The sequence below is a fragment of the Labeo rohita genome, chromosome 1 (assembly GCF_022985175.1).
Source record: "Labeo rohita strain BAU-BD-2019 chromosome 1, IGBB_LRoh.1.0, whole genome shotgun sequence".
Taxonomy (NCBI): Eukaryota; Metazoa; Chordata; class Actinopteri; order Cypriniformes; family Cyprinidae; genus Labeo; species Labeo rohita.
In genome coordinates, this window is record NC_066869.1 from 37,153,795 (window position 1) to 37,174,291 (window position 20,497).

At 37.1% G+C, this 20,497-nt stretch overlaps 1 protein-coding gene across 2 annotated transcripts in view; it reads left to right on the plus strand.

Annotated features, from left to right (window-relative positions):
• Positions 1 to 20,497, plus strand: part of klhl5 (kelch-like family member 5) — an 80,151-nt gene that overhangs the window by 23,598 nt on the left and 36,056 nt on the right. The window contains exons 1-2 of one of the 2 annotated variants that reach the window (XM_051109016.1): positions 1,063 to 3,014; positions 15,310 to 15,492. In XM_051109016.1, coding sequence (XP_050964973.1) covers positions 2,458 to 3,014; positions 15,310 to 15,492 — 740 coding nt within the window. In that variant the 5' untranslated portion in view covers positions 1,063 to 2,457. Of the gene's footprint in view, positions 1 to 1,062; positions 3,015 to 15,309; positions 15,493 to 20,497 lie in introns of those variants that run through there. The other variant, XM_051109026.1, reaches the window with a different exon arrangement.

Below are 20,497 nucleotides of genomic sequence, written 5' to 3' on the forward strand. Positions count from 1 at the left end.
CCCAACTGATCCTACTGTGAACGATTTACCCGTTCTGTCCCACAAACTGCAGATTGCAATGGATGGTTGGCATCACATTCACTCTTGCACAGAACGTAAATTAAAGACAGGTTTGTGGCCACGGGAATAAGCTATAGAACCAAAACTCCTCCCTTCCCCCCTCTGTTTACTTTCTTTCTCTCTTTCTTCTCAGTATTTTGTGGGACAGCATATGTAGTACAGTCGTTTATGGACTCTCTCTACTTTTGCATTGTTGCCTGCTAAAATAAAACAAAAATCTTTCGACACTTAAAGCTCAGTTTCTCTCATTCCCATTATTTGTCCATTGTATTTCCTGTGGATGTGTACTGTTGTGGTATTAACAAATGTGTGTGTAAGAGATATTGAGCTTTAATGTGTCGTATTGATTTTGCAGAGCGGTTGTCTGGTTTGTATTTCTATTGACTAAGTGAGTTCTAAGTATAAAAGGTCATGGAATCAACAGGCACTAAATGTGAGAGGCGTGTGTGTGCTAAAAATGGCAAGTTGGCGTATTTGTCACAATACTAATTTTTAAAGTGCGGTGAAATAAAGGTTACCTTGGAACTCTGGGGGTGATGCTGGTGGAGCAGTTTTGCTGGAATCTTTGCTGATGTGCAATGCTGCAGTGCTTTATAGTTTTACCTTAAAAAGACAGTGTGGGTGTATTATGTGATGGTAAGCAGTTAATGTAGGCTTAAACATACATTTCTTTTCTTTTTTTTTTTTTAAATAGATGAGGACCTTCTTGTAGATTTTTATTGACTAATGAAATACCCACAGCGCGTCCATTTATATACCAATGTGGTGTTACTTTTTTAAAACAGTGCTAAAGTTCAATAAGTACATTTTAGTGTCATTTTACACCAGCAGTTATAAATCAAGCTCTGCTGCTGTTTATTCTTGATCTGTCACTTGGTTGCATTCAGATAGGCATAGCTGAAGCTGAAAAACAGTGAAACAGTACAAATCTAAATTCACAGTGTTAATAAAACATTAGGCATTAAAAATGACCTACTACTTCCGGTGAGATTCTGAAGTGCGCATTCAGTGGACACTTTAATATCCCATGAGACCACTGGAGAGGATTTGTAAATACAAGTGAAGCAACTAATGCTGGTAGGTCACATGACAATGACAACATGACAAATTTAGTGGATTACATTCATAATGTACTATGGAGGAACATATTCAAGAAGTAGCCTGTAGTAGCCTTTTTAAAACAAACAAACAAGCAAAACAAATGTAGAATTTTTTTCCAAATCGTGGTTTTTTGAGTTGATTACAAAAGGTAAAAATTAGATAATAAAAGAGTAAAATTATGATTCCTCATTTCTGGATCATTAAAAATGTTAATTATTTTACCAAAATAAGAGGGATCATTTTGTCTTCTGGGAAACATGTAAGTGTCTTCTGTGGCCACTGAAGGCCGGTTAAAAATATGATATTTAGGCAAAATAAGAAAAATGTACACATCTCCATTCTGTTCAAAAGTTTTCACCCCCCACCCCCGGCTTCTCAATAAATGTATCTTCCTTCATAAGCATCAGTGAGCGTTTGAACCTTCTGTAATAGTTGCATGAGTCCCTCAGTTGTCCTAAGCGTCAACAGATGGATCTCAAAATCATATAGTCATTGTTGGAAAAGGATGTAAATACACAAAAATGCTTGAAAACCAAAAAGTTTGTGGGACCTGAAGGATTTTTGTGAAGAACATTGGGCAGTATAACTCTTCAGGACAAACAAGGGACTCATGAACAACTATTACTAACTATATATATATATATATATATATATATATATATATATATATATATCTTAAGAGGCTATTTCAAGTAAATATTTTAGGTCAAAGGGGTTCTGTCACAAAACATTTGAGAATTCCTATTTAATGATATTTATAAGTGTTTTTAATTACTTTATTTTTCACAAAATTTTAATTTGCAAAAATAAATAATTAAGTGCTTTAAGTAGGCTATTGATAAGCTATTCTGATAATAGACTATTCATAACATAACATGTTTAATGTAGACTACTTCACATGTAATTTTCTTAAGTCATCATCGTGACATTATCATGTCAATGAAATCAGGTCAATAACTGATTTGGCATTTGGCTGACAGATATTATCTTGGGTATTTTCTATATTCATGAACGCAGGTCATTGAAAAGTGTCATTAGAGGTTTTTACCGCACAGATTACGTCTTTCACTCTGTGTGCGAGAGAGAGAGAGAGAGAGAGAGAGAAAGCGAGCAAACGAGTGAGTGTGTGTGAGAGAGAGGTGTGTATTTCCTTCTGCCCCTCCGTACTCAGTCTCACTCTACACGTCGTCTCCGTGATCTTCGCCAGCAGTGCACGCGTGCTCCGTTACCAAGACAATCACGGATCACGAAGCTCGTCGTTCCATCCCCGCGTCTCCCGTTACCGGAGTCTCGGGAATGTCGAATCCCAGGAAAGACTTTGACGTGAAACAGATCTTGCGCATCCGCTGGCGATGGTTCGGCCACCCCACATCTCCTCCTTCTCCCGGTAACCAGCCTTCGGGAGATCTCTTCAGCAGCAGCGGTGGAAGCAGCCGGGGGACCGGAGGCTCCTCATCCGGCGGTGACCAGCCCTCCCTCGGCGGCTGCAATAACTCCAACGCCGCCGCCGGTGCCAGTTCGAGTAACGGCAACTCTTCCTCCAACATAAACAACAATCGAAAGTTTGGAGATTCGGGTCCAAACACCGGGCACTCCGCAGCAGCAGCAGCGGTGGTAGTTGCCTCCGCGTGTCCTCGGTCCATGAGCCAGCAGGAGTGCCGGAGCTCCCCGCCGGCGCCTTGGGTCTTCCCAGCTCATTCGCGCTCCAGCGAGAGCCTGGAGCCGCTCCTTCAGCAGCAGCAGCAGCAGCAGCAACAGCAGAAGCAGCAGCAGTCCACGCGTATAAAAGACGCCCCTGCCCCTGGAGACGAGGAGAACAATAATAACGTGGAGTCTGACTCCAGCTCTTGCAGGTATGGGAAGCGTTACTGGTGTGGTTCCAGTCGGGCACAGCAGGGCGCTTGTACTGAGCTGGTACCACTTCACAACAGATGCATCGCCAGCTGTTTTCTGTTAAGATTAAACTATGTTACCAGAGCTCTCCCTTTTGTTTCTATACTCTCTCTCTGTGTGATAAATAGTGCATATGGTATATTCAAATATTTAACTGAATGACATCAAATATTGCTTTTTATTAGGTACATTTTTAACTTTTAAACACTCACAGTGTATACCAGTGTGCTTGCATTATTTATTTTTTTTCCATTAATGTGGATTGCATTACAATTTTCTGTTAGTACATATGTAAAATATGGAATTTAAATACAATCTATAATAGTAAAGTACATTCTGTGTGCTCTTATAGATTATGTTGGAGAAATAGTCATGTTGTTGAGTATACAGTGCACTAAAGTATGAATTTAATGCAAAATAACTGGGCAGTTGATATGATTTTTTTTTCTGATACAGTATTTTCTGCAGTGTGACAATTATTTTATAGTTATTATGCATGAAGATTTTAGGATCTCATATTAATAAAAAAAATATATGGAATATTTGTGTACTTATAAAAATTAATTTGTCACACCACAGGAAAACTGCACCTCTGCACCTCTTCTGGTTTATGAGATTGAATTGACTGGACATACATTTCATAGCTTTTTTTTTTCTCTTTTTCTTTTTTTTTTTTTTTAAATATTGTCTTGATGTGTCCTATTCATGACAATAAGTGGTGACTAAAGATGTCGAACCTCAAAAAGGATACAAAAGTACTGTAAAAGTCTAACTCTTGCATGTTATATTGGTCCTCTGAAGCCATACAAAAGTCTGCAACAAACATGCAAGACCTTTATTCATCTTTGGAACACAAATTAAGATATTTTTGATGAAATCCTGAGAGCTTTCTGACTCTGCATAGACCGCAATGTAATTACTAGGGCTACCCTCAACTAAAGATTTTTCTGGTCGACTAGTAGTCATTCATTTTAAGCATTAGTCGACTATTAGTCACACACTTATTAGTAAACCATCGTAATTATAAGCCTATAATTGCCTACATAGCCTAATAAGCGCTCAGGTGCACACACACAAAAAAAAAGCTTGCCACAACATACCGGCAGATGTAATAATTATGAATGTGTCAGGGAAAAACAGCAAGGAGATTGCATTAACGTTTTAATAATTCATTGATAAACTACTGCTTTCTTTCGGCGACACTGTCTCATCATCTCCGCAGTACTAGTGATGCACCTGTATACATGTTTTAGACAGATTATATAATCTGAGAATATTTGTTTTCCATTGAATTGGTTCATCTGAAAGTAGATATTTCACTCTCTATAGATATATTTTTCATATCTGTAAGGCAAGTGTACCTGGAGTTTTGGAGTTTCATGCTCAAGTTCACAGAGACCGAGACGACAGAACATTTTTGATTTCATTATTTTAAAAATGTCATTTGTTTATAAATCAGACATTCTTACAAATCTCGTGATTGTTACATGGAAGTCTAGATGTCAAGATTTTCAGAGTCTGTATCCAGTTCTATGGCTCCAGAAGACTTATTGGACAGCTATGATGTATGAAAATGGTTTTTGCTATTTTAAAGCTTGACCTTTTTGAAGAATCAGTTTTAATTTAATAATTTAATGAAAAAAGACATTGTTCATAATTTGTATTCCACAAAAGAAAGAAAGTCTTGGAACAACAAGGTTTCAGAAAACAATGACTGTTTTCATATTTTTGCTGAACTGTCTATGTGTGACAGAGATTTTAAATTTATGCTGCTTTTGTTGCATCATGACGACATGAAAATCCATTATCTTACCTTTGATGCATTAGCTCACTTACTATACGCGTAGTTGAGCGATTATGATGTAACTTCCACTAAACACTTTTGCCTTGGTGATGTGTACATAAATTGTGTGGAATGTTCCTTCACAGATCTTTAGCGTGATTAACAGCTGTGAGTCTTTTATGTGAGAATTCGAAAGATGAAAACAGAAAATAGTCTTGTGAGGTGTTGCAATGCTTTATGAGATTGCAGAACGTTACAGTACACGCTTTATGTGATTGAAAAGAGGCTGTGTATGTGCAAGCGTGTCTGGCTTCCTGATTTGATACTCCATTTTTGGGGCTTGACGACTCATTCTGTGTCCGACGCTTAGTAATGACCTATAAATATGTGCCAGCAGCAGTGTTTCTTGTTTGATTGTGCTGTAGACTTAATACTCTGATACTAGCCTGTATGCCAGTGGGTATGTTTACTAGGGTTTTTTGTACGTGTGAGTGAAGGATGTGGGTCTGTCAGTGTGGTGAAGCTCTAAAAGGCACTTAGTCACTCATCACCTTGGAGACGGTACATTGAACCTATTGCTTCTGCTCCTTACAGTTCATACCAGGAAGAGATAACTGCACAAACACATACGCAAGCAAAACTGACTCTAAAAACCGTGAGAACTCTCTTCATGCTCTCGCATGGACACTTTGATTTGACATGAAATTTCTAAACACAGTGCACACAGTGATTTTGTTTTTCTGTCCTCCAAAAGTACTTTAGTAAAACTGGCCTCTCCTCACCCTGTTCATAACATTCACTAACCACATACGCATGTGCTTTCAACCACTACGTCTTTGTTATTTCAAACAGGAGGTTTGTTATAGTTGAAGCACAAATAGGTAGTGACTATTTGAGGATTCAAGTGTGACTCCATAAGCCTCCAGGCCCTGGGGCTGTTTATGACTTACAAGGAAGTGTAAGAGTGATGGAAGGAGAGAGAGACAGGAAGATGAAGAAAACCGTCTAGCCGACTGAAAACGGCAATTACGATGTTGAGATAATGGGGCAAAGCATCTGATATCCGTTGAGCATTCAAACCAGGGCTCTCCCCCTCTCCTCTCCTTCTCCAGCTCACACTTCCATTTATGTCGGCACACATAGCACACGATTTATTCTACTCGCAACTATAGAGCAATGGAGAGTTAAGATAATGCTTTATTTTGTGGTTACATTTTTCACTTTATTTCTGGAATTAGAGAAAGATTGGTTTTATTTTGATCTTTCATTTATATTTATTCACCCTCAAGCTATCCTAGGTATATATGACTTTATTCGTTTAGATGAATACAATCAAAGTTATATTAAAAAATGTCCTGGCTCTTCTAAGCTTCATAATGACAGTGAATGGGTGTTGAGATTTTGAAGTCCAATAAAGTGCATCCATCCATCATAAAAGTAATCCACACAGCTCCGGGGGGTTAATAAAGGCCTTTTGAAGCGAATTGTTGCGTTTGTGTAAGAGAAATGGAAAACTTTGTATGCACGTTCACGAGAGAGTGGCATTCCAGTGGATGACATAGGATGTAGGCTTAGTGTAAGCTCTGATGAGAATATGCTAGTCTCGTGAAAACCAGGTTTTGTTTACAGCAAAGAAAAACCAGTCTCCACTTGGCTTCCTCTGAGATTTTTCTGTACAAATCCTTGTTCCTGTAAGGATATGGATATTTTTTCTTACACAAACACATCAATTTGCTTCAGAAGGCCTTTATTAACCCTCCGGAGCCATGTGGAGTACTTTTTTTTTTTTTTATGATGGATGGACGCACTTTATTCATCATTTTGACGTACAGGGTCGTAGAAATTCAGTCAACATCTATTATTACCCATATTTTTAATTGTTTTTATTTTTGTTCATGTTTTCATTTTTAATTCGGAACCTACAGGATGATATAGGCATAACTTTTAATATTTTAGTGACAGCAATTTTAATATATTCTCATTTTTATGAACCAATATCGATTCGTAAATCCCAATCTTTTGGTCTGTTCTGTTTGTTTTCAGTTGATGAATAAACAGTACATAGTGCGGCTCCTATCTAATAAATTGCAGTAGGCTGAGTTTTGTGTTACTTTTGATATGAAACAGTATCAGATTTCAAATTCTGTCCATTTCGTTAGGAAATTCAAGCAATAAATACCGTTTTGGCACTTTTTAATGTGGCGTGATAGGTCGTTGTAGCTTCTGGTGCGTAATCAAACGCATAGCAAAAGACTCGTGACGGTTTCATTTTTGTTCTGGATCCAGTGCTCTGCTGCCACACTGAAGTGCACTGGCCTCCAACTGGACAGGGGTGGGAATTACAGTTAGAGGTTATAGATCACCCTCAGTGTAATCTGTCAGACGGACGACCTTCAGATTTTTCCGTCACTGATAAAAAGTGGTTTAATCTGGGTTCATTCTTCAAATGAGGTTTGTTCCCACGTATCGCACAGGTTTATTTTTGCACATCAAGCGAACATGGCGAACTTCTATTTACCATTATGATGTGTCGGGGTTCATTTCTTCTATTCAGTCTGTCGTGGTCAGATGCAAGGTTTAAAAACATGGTGAAAACACACTGGTGCAGAGTTGGTACAAGCATGTCCACATCGCTATGATCAGAACTGCTGTTTTCTCATCAAACTGCTGTTTACCCCAGAAAGGTAGTAAGAACATTGTTAAAACAGTCCATGTGACATCAGTGGTTCAACCTTAATTTTATGAACTTATGATAATACTTTTTGTACACAGAGAAAACAAGAATAAGACTTTATTCAACAATTTCTTCTCTTCCGTGTCAGTCTTCGATGCGCATGCACAAGATTATGCTGACACAAAAGAAAATAAATTGCTAGTGATAGATATGACTGAACAAAGGTAAACATAAGGATAATAATCTAAAAAAATCAAATGAAGAACATTTGTAACTTTACTATTATGATATAAAGATGAGGATCCTCAGTGTATGTCCAGTTTTGTAAATGCTTCACACTTGGTTGTGTGTAGAACTTTCAGTACACTGGTGAAAAATGTAACAATGGAAAACAATCATAATATGAAATAGAAATCATTCAACTTTTCCCCCCTCATTTTCATTGTTCTTATGGTAGAGTTTCTTAACTCATATTTGAACCCTCAAAACAGTATTATCCTTAAATGTTACTTGTCTCAAGAGCTAGAAAGGAGCTTTTGGGTTTATGGATAAAAGCATTTAAACGAGCTTAGAAGGAGATGGATTTATAAAGGCTATTTTTATACCAGCTCTATCGGACAGGTTAAAACTTGTTTCTTCTATGTGTCATGATTGAGTTTGCTCGTTGGGAATTGAATTGATATTTTGGATGGCTTGTCTTTAATTGCCCACATAACACCATTTCCTCTTTCAGTTCCTCTTCCTTCCTTTTCCTCTTTCTTTACCCTTTTTATTCTCCTTTTTTGGCATTTTATGTCTTCTCATCTGCATGAAGCTGTCAATATGAATGGGTGGTTATGTATACCCATTTGTAGAAAAAGACTCAGAGTCTTGTAAGATGCTGTTTGAAATGCATTTACATAATTAATGCTCACCAGACTTTTCTAAAATGTAAAATCCCTCTTTTTCCCTCTCCATCTGATATATTCCCCCCATTCCCTTCTGAATTGGCCTATGGAGGCTTAAATCGAATCCAAGATCTCCAAATGGTGCCGTAATCCCAGCTCAAAACCATTCTGAAATGACAGCAGATATCAGTGGAGCTCATTAAAGCTGGGAAACCACCTCTCTTCCCGTTAACCTCAACTGAAGTGATCAGACATGAATATGCATTTATTAACTTTTCATTTTGAAGGACTGAATGTCAGATCTTTTGACAGCATGAGGTTTAGGAAATAGAGCAGAATACTCATAAAATGAAAGAGAGAGAGAGAGAGAGTCTTTTGCTTAAAGGCATATGGAAACCAACAATGGTGTAGAGACTGAAATACTGGAGTGATTAAGTTTCCAAGTTAAACCTACTCATAACTTGGAGTAAACTTGCATTTTAAGGAGGCTATATATTATGATGACAGCATTAAACTTTCCAGTTAAATTTTATTGATTTTTTTTTTCTGCCTGGGTTTGTTTAGATGATTCACATAAAGGAGTGGTTTTAATTCTTTGTAACCGATTTACTGAGACAACATACTGTTGTTTGTCTGTTTTTCAGTCAAATGTAGAATTTAATTAATTATTGCTTTAGTTTGCTCGGTTACAGTGCTGCACATGCAATCAATGTGACATAAAAACAACAGTGGAGCGTTTTATCATGTTACACTGGTATCTGTTGGAAAAAGAAGCCTGTTACTGAAAATCATGTCTGTGGATGCTGTCATGCTGTAGAATTTGGCTGCAGTAGCGTCAAATCTTTCAGTTACTGTTACTTCCCAACATTTGATGAAGAACAGAGGAGGAGGAAGACAGGAAATAAGGAGGATATTCAATGAAAAGGAAGCTGAGGGAGTAAGAAAAAGAGTGCAAATATGAATGGACGAGTGCCCACTGGGGATGTTCAGGAACTGGCAGGTGTTTATCTGCCTTTTTGAGATAACTTGCTGCCGCTCTCCTGTGTGTTTGCACTCGTGCAGGGGTTTGTGTGATGTTTACTTTGGTAGGTCGTGTTTGGAGGATTGTGAATTTGCTTGTGTGTTTGCTGTGTATATGATAGAAGTGTGTGTGTATGTGTTTATGTTGCCTCTAGTCTCTGTTTTCATATGAGACTAAATAATTTTGGCACTGAGAAGAGCCAGAGGCTGAAAACCTGCTACCCAAACTTACTAAAGCGCTTAAGAGAGGGAATCTCTGCAGTTCGTCTCGGCATCTGCATGCTTGCTACTGTCTGCTTCTCTTATTTTCAAAATCCCTGTATTAAAAGAACAGTTAACCCAAAAATAAAAGTTCAGTCCTTTACTCACCCTCACATTGTCTGAAACCTGGCTTTTTTTTCTGAGGGATTTTAAAGAATTGCCGATACTGCTCTTGTCCAGTGTTGTGGTACTTAAGACTGGTTTCAGAAAATGTCTAAGACCCTGTCTTCATGGTCTTAGACTTGGTCTTGTTATGGACTCAGTCTTGACTCAAACTAGAGATCTGCAACAATGTGGATACATTGTTTAGTGGTCTGAAAGCATTTCCAAACAAAATGCTGTTGTTTGTCTGATTTTCTGTTTAGTCTTTTCTAGTTTTATTTTACTTTTAGAGTTAGAGTGAAAGCATTTAACTTTTCACACTAACAACTGAGTTGAAAACAAATGTGTGGTAAAATGTGAGATGTAAACAACAGCTTGTTGTTTGTGTAAACTGGTTTGAGGATTCACATAAACCAGTCCATTTTTAACTGTTCCTGAACCCTTTGTTTGACAGTGACGATGGTATTGGTAGCCTGGTAATCAACAGTAAATAAAAAACGTGAAAGAGAGCATCAACAGAAACAGCCAATTAGTCACATGGGTTTAACATTCACTCCGGCAGAATTTATATAGCAAATGCGTTTCCATCTCCCATTATTTGCATTAACTCTTTTTCACACAAGTAAAAAACCACCTAAAGTGAGCGTAAAAATGTTTTTACGAATTAAGGGATTTTTTCCCCTTGAAATTAGGTATTTCTATCATTAGTTTCTGACGCGCATAAAAACACAAGCAGGGTTTCCATTACAGATTTGTGCAAAACATTTACGATATTTTATAGACTAAATGACAATAAAAAACCTATTGCAAATTGAAGGCGTTTCCATTAACCAATGTTATGCTGCCAAAATATAATTTTTCTCCTCTTGCGATAATTCATGATGACAACTCTGGGTAGATTTATGTATATTGCATTTTAATCAAAGGAGACGTCTGTGTTTGTCTTGGGTCATCGGATGCCCATTTTCCACAAGTTGATATGATTCTTTAGAGACTTACTGAGAAGTCTATAACATACTTTGTTCAAATTTCTCAGTGGTAGTGTAAAAAAACACCCTTTTTACCATGTCAAAATCAGTCCTTTTTAGAGCGAGCTGTTCTGTTGCATTTGCCTTTAAATGCTAATGAGCTCTGCTTACCCCGCCCCTCTCTACTGTGGTGTGACGAGCTGTTCTGTTTACTTTAGCTGCATTTAGCCGCAAAACTTGCTAACTAGCACATTATATAAGTAAGGCGATTTGCAAAGATGCATAAAAAAACCCTTATACTCACTTCTGCTGTAGGTGAAGCTGGATCACAAATGATTTGTGTCAACATAGACGCATTTCTGTAGATTGCCGGGCGCATTTTCTTCTAAAACGAAAGTAACGTTAATCCTCTGCGTCTTCAGCGGCTCAGGTGTTGGGAGTAAATGACTTCTATGTTCATTTATTACATCCAACAACAAAACACCTCAATTGCTCAATTGGAGACATTCTTGTCTTCCCCTGCACCGGAGTCCACACAGTGGCGGTCTTAAAGGGGTCATTGGATGCAAAGTTCACCTTTTCATGTTATTTGAACATTAATGTGTGTTGGCAGTGTATGTACAAATCTACCCTATAATGATAAAAATCCATGCAGCGGTTTTTAATTACTCTGTAAATATAATATTCCCTTTTTCAGATTGAGCCATTCTCACATGCCTTTTGGTGTGGCGTCACACTGACAGAGGCCGCTCCCACGATAGTTGATTGACATGAGCATCTTACCTCAAAGGTTTTTTTTATGAATCTCTGCGATCACCTTTCCTAATAACATGCTAGTTAGCAAGTTTAGCGGCTAAACGTGGCTAAATGTGGCTAAAATAAACAGGCTCATCACTCCACAGAGAGAAGAGAGGGGCGGGGCGAGCAGAGCTCATTAACATTTAAAGCAGCCTCGACCAAAACGGGATGATTTTTGCAAAGCTGATTTTGGCAAGGTAAAAAGGGTGTTGTTTTACACAACCATTGACTATTTTCAACCAAAGTATATTATAGACTTTTCATTAAGACCCTAAAGAATCATATCAACTGAAAATGGGCATCCGATGACCCCTTTAACAATCAACTATCATGGGAGTGACTTGGTCGGTGTGACGTCACACCGACAAGAAGTTGAGAATGTCTCGATTTAAAAAAAAAAAAGGGGGATATAAAGATAAAAAAAATACCACTGGGTGGATTTTTATCATTATAGGGTGATTGTGTACACACACTACCAACACACATTTATGTTTAGACAACATATAAAAGTGAGTTTTGCATCCAATGACCTCTTTAAATGAAGCAGCGTGGAAAATGTTTTTGGGGTGCTTCTGAAATGTGAGTGGCTGCGATCAGCTCAGGTTGCCATGTCGGAGCCATAATGCAGTGTAAAAATGGGGTTATCCAAGAATTAATGGTAAGGAAAGCCTGTAGTTTTGTAATATTCCTTTTTCGAATTGCCTAAAAAACCACCCCATAAAACTTTTTTGCGTTACATGGGAAAATGTATGTTTCCATTGGGTGTATTTTGAATTTTTAATTTCAGTTTGCGCAATTTGAAGGGTAATGGAAACGCGGCTGTAGCTACTGATGCAAAACTTAATTTCAGAGGAAAGTATATTTACACTGTCTTTAATGTGTCTCGTCCTCAGACTTGAATGTGCCGGTCCCAACTACAGTGCTGCACAACAGAATAGATTATGCATAAAAAAGGACTAAAACACTACAACTTGAGCACTATGTTCCAGGTTTTCTAAAACCATATGATAACTATTTTAAGAGACAAAATTGAAAAAATTATCTAAATATCTTGCCCTCTGCCATAGCTCTCAAATCCCCATGAAAACTGTTCTCCATTATTTTTTTTCCCATCCCTCTCATTCTTTCCCTAGGGTACTCGATAGACCAGGTTTCTACACTCATCTGACTGCAAGTGTTTAATTGCTTTTAAAAGATTTGGAGCTGAAAGCTCAAATATACTCACTCTCTCATCATCTCACCATCTGTCTTCTTTTCAAATGGTTGATTGAAAGCTGCGTGTGTGCGAGTGGGCTCCTTTTTGAACTTTCTGCTTGAATGAAATAGATTTTCCATTTGATCATGGTCTGTAAGGCTGAGAGATCTTGGCTTATAAAAGGTTGTAGTTTGACTACTGTTATCTCCTGCTGCTGAGCACATTGAAACCCCAGAGACCCTTACTGTGACACACTGCTTTTCACTTTACTGATATTTGCCAATAGTCTGACCTCTCAAGACCTTAGAAATGGATCTGCCTTCAAGTTGTGTCATTCCATAGAGATATTTTAACTTTAATATCGATTTAAGTTAGCAGCTTCACATTTGTTCAGTAAAAAATCACCCTTTTTGAATGGTTGAGCATTACTGCCTTAAAATCGAATGGTGTTAAATTATGATTCTAACATGTCAGCCAAATTACAGTTTTAATCCCAAACAGAAAATTCCTTACCTTACAAATGGGTCTACATTAACAATGCCAAACAATATCTAATACCTAGGGCCTATAATGAACACCTGCCAAGCGTTACTGAGAACATGAAATGGTTTTACTTGATTCTAATACCATTTATTACAACAAAAATCTGCTTTGGATATGCATTTCATTTGTTATGTAAACAGCCAGTGGGTAATTAGACAGATTTTGCTGATATAGCAGTCTCACAAACCTGAAGATCTGGTTCTCAATAACGGACATAGCTGAAAATGTCTTGCATTGCCGTCCTTAGGCGTATTTGACTGTTAACTTGTGATTCATTTAAAGGGAGCAGTTAGAGTTTACTATCGGCTTCACTGCAGGCTCACTTGCCAGCTATTGTGATTAATTACAGCGAGAACTATTCATTATCAAGGATCCTGGATAAATCAGAAGCTCTGCGGCCTTGAATGTGGACTGAATTTCTACTACAGGGATGTGTTCACAAGAGCACCATTAAGAGAGAGAAAATAAGTGTGAACATGGGAAATGGGGATTGCAAGGCAATCTGCAGAGACGGGGAAAGAGAGAGACAAGAATGACAGGAAACGAGTGATAAAGGGAGGGAGAGAGAGAGTGAGAGGCAGTAGAGACGGCAGCCGTTTGGGAACAAGCTAAATTGCTTTGTGTATTTCATGGCCAGCTTCATCATCAAAGCTAATTACTAACAGCTCTCTAAAGCCCTCTATATTTATCCATCCATTGATCGTGTGCATGTGTGTGTAATTTTGAGTGTGTGTAGCCCTAATTTTGCAAGGAAAGCTTACGGCTGTGTTTAAAATGATTTTTTTGTGCAAAGAAATTTGTTACTGTTGTTCTAGTCTTTGATATTTTAGTCCAATTAAGCTTAGTGTTTGAACTGACATAGAAGTTACCGGTAATGTCAGTACTCAAGGCCCATAAGTTGTAGACTTGGGGGGCCCCCAAAAATTTCTTTCAAGCAGTGGCTCTTACAAAGATGGTTCACCCAAAAATAAAAATTGTCATTAATTACTCACCCTCATGGTGGTCTAAATTTGTAACACCTTCATTCATTTTCGGAACATTCCAAAGAAGGTTTGGAATGACATGAGGTTGAGTAATCAGTAACAGAATTCTAATTTTTCTGTGAATTATATTCCTTTAATTCTAATAATAATACTTAAAAAAGAGAAGCAGATACAAAGACTATAGTGAACATACAGCTGAAGTCAAAAGTTTACATACACCTTGCGGAATCTGCAAAATGTTAATTCTTTTACCACAATAAGAGGGATCATACAAAAGGAAACGCAATGCATTAAGAGCTGGGGGGGTGAAAACTTTTTGAATTTGAAGATCAGGGTAAATTTAACCTATTTTGTCTCCTGGGAAACATGTAAGTATCTTCTGTAGCTTCTGAGGGCAGTACTAAATGAAAAAAAAAGAAAAAGAAAAATATCTTTAGGCAAAATAAGAAAAATTTACACATCTTCATTCTGTTCAAAAGTTTTCACCCCCAGCTTTTAATGCATCAGTGAGCATTTGAACCTTCTGTAATAACTGCATATGAGTCCCTCAGTGTGAAAAGATGGCTCTCCAAATCATACAGTCATTGGAAAGGGTTCAAATACACCAAAATGCTGAAAAACCAATTAATTTGTGAGACCTGAAGGATTTTTCTGAGGAACAGTGGGCAGTTTAACTGTTCAGGACAAACGGAACTCATGAACAACTATCACTAAACAGCTGTGGATCATTCAGGTAAGAACACACAGCATTATGAATCAACTGTATGTAAACTTTTGAACGGGGTCTTTTTTCATCTATTATTTTCTCTTGTGGACAATATGTAAACCTGTTTTAAATTAAATATCTTATTCAGGTCAGTACTAAACAAACAATAACATGCATTTTGTGCGATCCTTCTTATTTTGGTAAAATAATTAACATTTTGCAGATTCTGCAAGGTGTACCGTATGTAAACTTTTGACTTCAGCTGTGTTTTTCCTAAAGTCTTATGGTTCAAATTTGCATGTGAATTTTCTAACCTGTGCATGTGTGTTTTTCAGGACGTCTAACAGCAGTGCAACTTTGTCCTCATGTGCGTCGATGGAGCCGTGTGTGTCAGATGAGCATTTCCAGGCACACAGTCATGCTGAACACACCTTCAGACGGATGGAGGCCTACCTGAGGACCAGGAAACTCTGTGATGTTGTCCTCCTCGCTGGAGACCGCAGAATACCAGCACACAGGTAAGAAAACATTACACACACATGGTTCACTGAATTCCCAACCAAGCCTTAAAATTTTGTGCTACAATACAAGCAATAGACTAGTGTGCAGCAAATAATGGTGGAGCCTTCTCTGTGAAACATTGTAAAGACACTACGAATGATATCACATTCTCATGTAGCTGAACCAAATAGCCCCAAACTAAACTACAAATCCGTAAGTAAATCCAGTGACAGGTTTTTCTTCAGCGTGGGGCCTCTGATAAGATCTGAGTACTGTAGATACAGTCCATGCTGCTGAATCATAAATGCCCTGGAGATGCTGGAGATGAGTGATGGTAGTTACAATTTATTGCTGAATGTAGCAGCAGTGGCACATTTATAGCACAGTTCATTGTCAGCAAGTATTGCACTTTCTGAATTTGACGAATAAAACTTTGAAACTGTCATGGTATTATTTTGAGGATGGTTTTTGATAGTTATAGAGATGGAAAAGAGACAGAAGGATTTATAACTAAATTGAAATTAAAAACCAAAATATAATATAAAAAATATATATTCAAGCGATTTAAGGCATTTAAGCACAAATGAAAAGAGACATTATTTAGCAAGCTTGTAACCACCTAATGATTTAAAAAGGCATTTTTGGCAAATCCAGGTAATTTACCATAGAAATATTATGTTTTTTAACAGTCATGACTGTTAGAGCACCAGCTGTGGTTAGATCTTCTTAAAACTTTGCATGCTTGTTTAGAATCACCTGACTCATGTGCTTACCAGTTTTGTGAAGTTTTTAGTTTTCTTTCAGGCTTTATAGGATTTTGGCTAAATTTGGACACACCCCTTTTCTAAACGACCTCGTTATAGCCTCCCAGTGTTTTTTTTTTTTGATAATTATTGACCTAGATAGTCCAGAGAATTGTACTGTTTTTTTTTTTTTTTTTTTTTTTTTTTTTTCCACGTCAAAGCAGAGCAAAAAACCTAGAACTAGTTTGCGAAAGTTTTTTTTGCAAAAAGGTTTTTGACATCTACTCAATCGTTTAACAAACGATTGATTGACAGCAGTGGTTCTAGAGGCAAAGTTCTCCGGAATGAGGAGTTCTATCATATGATATGAATAGTGCACATATGTGCAAAAAACATGCAACATACTGTAATCGTTTATGCACTTGAAAAATGCAATATCACCCCCAGTAGCCGATTTCTTTCAAATTTCTCTCAGACCTTTGGGGCCATGAGTCGAACAGTCCCACTGAGTTTCACTCTGAATGGCCTCTGCTAACCTTGTCTAACAGGTGCTTAAACTTTGTAGGCCACTAGCAGCCATGTTTTCTGAGATACGCAAATGTGCTTATAGACACTTTTGGTACTTTGGCCCAAGACCATGCGCACTGATTTTTATGTTGACAGGACGAATGGTTGGGCACTTATAGACATTTTTATATTTTTTCCCCCCTCTAATTGCCCCTTTTTCCTTGTTCAGGAGTTATAGGCATTTTAATAAAAGTGGCCTTGCCTCTTTCAAATGTTTTGGCATCCCTTTGCCACGGGGAGTCGAAAGTTACACATTTTTTAATAACTGTTAATATTCACTCTCCAGAAAATCTTTCTGCATTGGTTTGTTTCCAAATGGGGGAAGAAAACCTAGCACTAGTTCACAGAAGTAGGTTTTAAAATATCGTTTTAAAAAATTTCTTAATCCTAAAAATTAAGAAATACCCAAAAATTTTTCCAGTTGACTCTGAAGCATGTGTTTTGTCTGGCGTGAACCAAGGATTGCAATGACATAAGACACTTAAGTCTGCCACTGACAGTTTAGGAGTTATGAGTGATTTTTGTACTTTTGTTCGCTGTAGCACTCCCTGTCAGGCCGGTTGGGGTGAACCTTGGTCACGTTGTAGGCGGTGTAAGTACTACCACCCCTCCAAGCTTTAAGTCTGTACGACTTTTGGTTTGGTCTGCACGATCAGTTTAACATAAAGAACACTGATCCGTGACCATTCTAACAATTACAATATGGTTTCAACGCTACGTACTTGAACCACTACTAAAAATGAATGTGTTTGAAAGGGGAAAGTGGTTCATTTTAGACTATATTCAGCTTCTGAGTTTGAAATATTGAGTATTGAGCGAATGTCATTTAGTTGTGACGTGCATGTTTTATATTTGCACTGCACGGAATATGTCCGATTTTGATATTATTGATGAGCATTGTTGCATTTGACAAGCAAGGTTCCCCTGTGATGCTGATGGATTGACAGCCGCTCAGCCACCATTTTTCACGTGAGAGTTGCTAGATTTATGGAGAGGTGGGCGTTTGAGATGTGACCTCAGACACAAACGGCATCCATTCTTACTGTGTGTCAATGTTAAATGATTAAGCTATTTATATTTGTAAATCAGTGTTGTGGAATAACAGTCTCAAAAGCTATTAAAAATGCAAAAGTGCATTCACATATATTTTCAGTTCAGAGTACAAATGCAAATGACTCTGCATTTATGTATTCAGTTACAGATATGAAATCATCTGTGTGGATTGTGTAATGTACGTACAAAACATAGATTAGAAAATATTTATTATAAAATGTATTTGTGCATTTGTATTTGTGTTTTTTTTTTTTTGTATGCCTTTTCAGTGCATGGAACTAAACCAAAATTCAATCCTTCATACACAAGTGCACACAGATTTTAAACATTTAATTAATATAAATTATATGATATGAGTTTTTGGTGATTGTTTTGGAATTAAAATTATTCAACGAACAATTAACCTTGCCTACCTGCAGTTTAATTGATAGGTGTGTAGGTCATAGGATATTGAAAAACAAGGAAGGGAAAAAAAAAAACTAATTATTTCGGTTTCATGATCTTCATCAGACATTTAACGTTGATACTTTTTACAAGCTGGGATGGTGTACAGGATTTTTTCTTTCATGTTAAATTAAAATATCACTGGTTTGGCCGATACCCAATAAACTTACTCTTAAGATCTTACAAAAAATTGCACTTCTAATCTTCAAACGGTTTCTGCTACATTGGCAAATTTGCTAAAAAGTAACCATAGACAAAACTTTTAAAGATGCGAACTGTTTTGTACATCTTTAAGTATTTGAAATGGGATGTAAATTGATTCAAATATTTATTTATTTTTTTTATCTCTTTTTATTTATTTAATTTTTCTTATTTTTATTTCTTATTTTTTGTAGTTAACATGTTACTGCATTTGGTTTAAAGGAAGCTAAATAATCGGCCTATTTGTAATAATTAGGTTCTGTAACAACATCCTTTACTCATAGAAAATGGCAGGTTTTATTTCTCAAACTGCATTAAAATTCACTGGAAATACACTCAGAGAATTTAATAAACAACTTTCACATCATTTTTACATTAACATTTCTATGCATGACAGTATTTCACTCATGGGAACAAGTTAATTTTCACCGTAGATATAATGCAAATGACTTTACCTTTGTTAATTTGCTATTTGTTTTCATTTATAAATAAATTACCCATAGAGATGGTCTGTCTTCAATATTTACTTACAAACGCATGCTTCGCTAGGGACTTCCCTGTGTGTCAGCTCCAATCCAATCAGTTTTTGGTAAACACACGGAAGAGAATGTAGCGTTTATGTTGTCATATTGAACAAATGTGTTAATAGAACAGAAAATATATTAACTGCAAGTGTTAACAAGCAAACTTTCACAGCTCTATCCTTCAAAACCAAAACCATTCTCTAATCTAAGAATCAGCAGCACATTGGCATTCCATCTGCTCTTCTCTGATCTGCTCATCCTCTCCTCTCCTTCATTATTTTACCCTTCTCTTTGTGTTGTTTCCACGTGTTTGTTGATGGCATAGTTCTGCTGATTGCAGGGGTGCCTCAGGCAGCTGGAAGGTTTTGCTGGTGTTTTATTTATAATGATGCACACACATACACTTTATAGCGAATAGCCTTTGTACTTCTTTTTTTCTAACTAGAGCACCATCTGCAACCTAAAATCCCTAAAATCTTGCTTCAGCACACAGACTTTCAGGCTGCCGTGAGAAAGAGCTTACAAGAAAGCTGAATCAGTCATTCAGTGACACCCTAATATGAGTAAAAACAGAGAACTGCTATTTTGCTTTGTGTGTAAAGTGAAAGGTTTAAAAGCAATCTGCTCAGTGATGAAAGTGTAGAACGAGAGAGTGAAGGAGAGTGGCAGAGGACAAATGTTGAGTGTTACTCATGCTGCTAAATGAGTCTCGCAGTCTCTAATGTACTTTCACTCCCCGCTTCTGTGCTGAAGCCTCATTTGTGGTCTCTTTCTTTCTCTTTTCGTCTCTCCCCTCATTACTTCGCTTTCATCATAATTCTTGCGTGAGTATTCACCATTACCAGCTTCATATGTTACCATATCCCTATGTTTGAATGTACCTGCTTCCAGTGGTGCCAGAGTGAGGCAACACACTCTCAAAACAGTTTTTAACAATTTCATGTTAAGGCAGATTCATCTCATTTCTACATTTTTGAAATTGAACCAAACCCATTTTAGCTGCTCAGTTATTTTTTTTTTTAAAGAGATAGTTCACCCAAAAATGAAAACTTTGTCATTAACCCTTATGCGTCAATAAAAAAAAAGTAGGTCCATAGGTCCATGTCAAAAAATCTCACATAAAAATTTGAAGCTACGGAGCAAGTGTAGTTTGGTCTCATTTTAAAGAAGACCCATGGCAGATTATTGTTGAAGTAGTAAAAGTTTAAAAAGTGAAACCAAAAAAAAAGTTTAAAGTTTTAGAAGTTTCTGAAAATGCTTTATGAACGATATTTTATATAATATATATATATTTTATGAAACATGTTGAACTTGCTAGAAAATCAAAGCCATAAATCTAAAGAAATTCTGTTCCAAATTTGAGGTTGATATCTCAGAAAATGAGCTTTCAGTAAGATTTTGTTTGGGCGCAGTACCAGATTTTCATCATTAGGTGCACACAGTGGTTGGATTTGTGATTTGCAGTTTTTTCTATTTCAAATATTACAAGA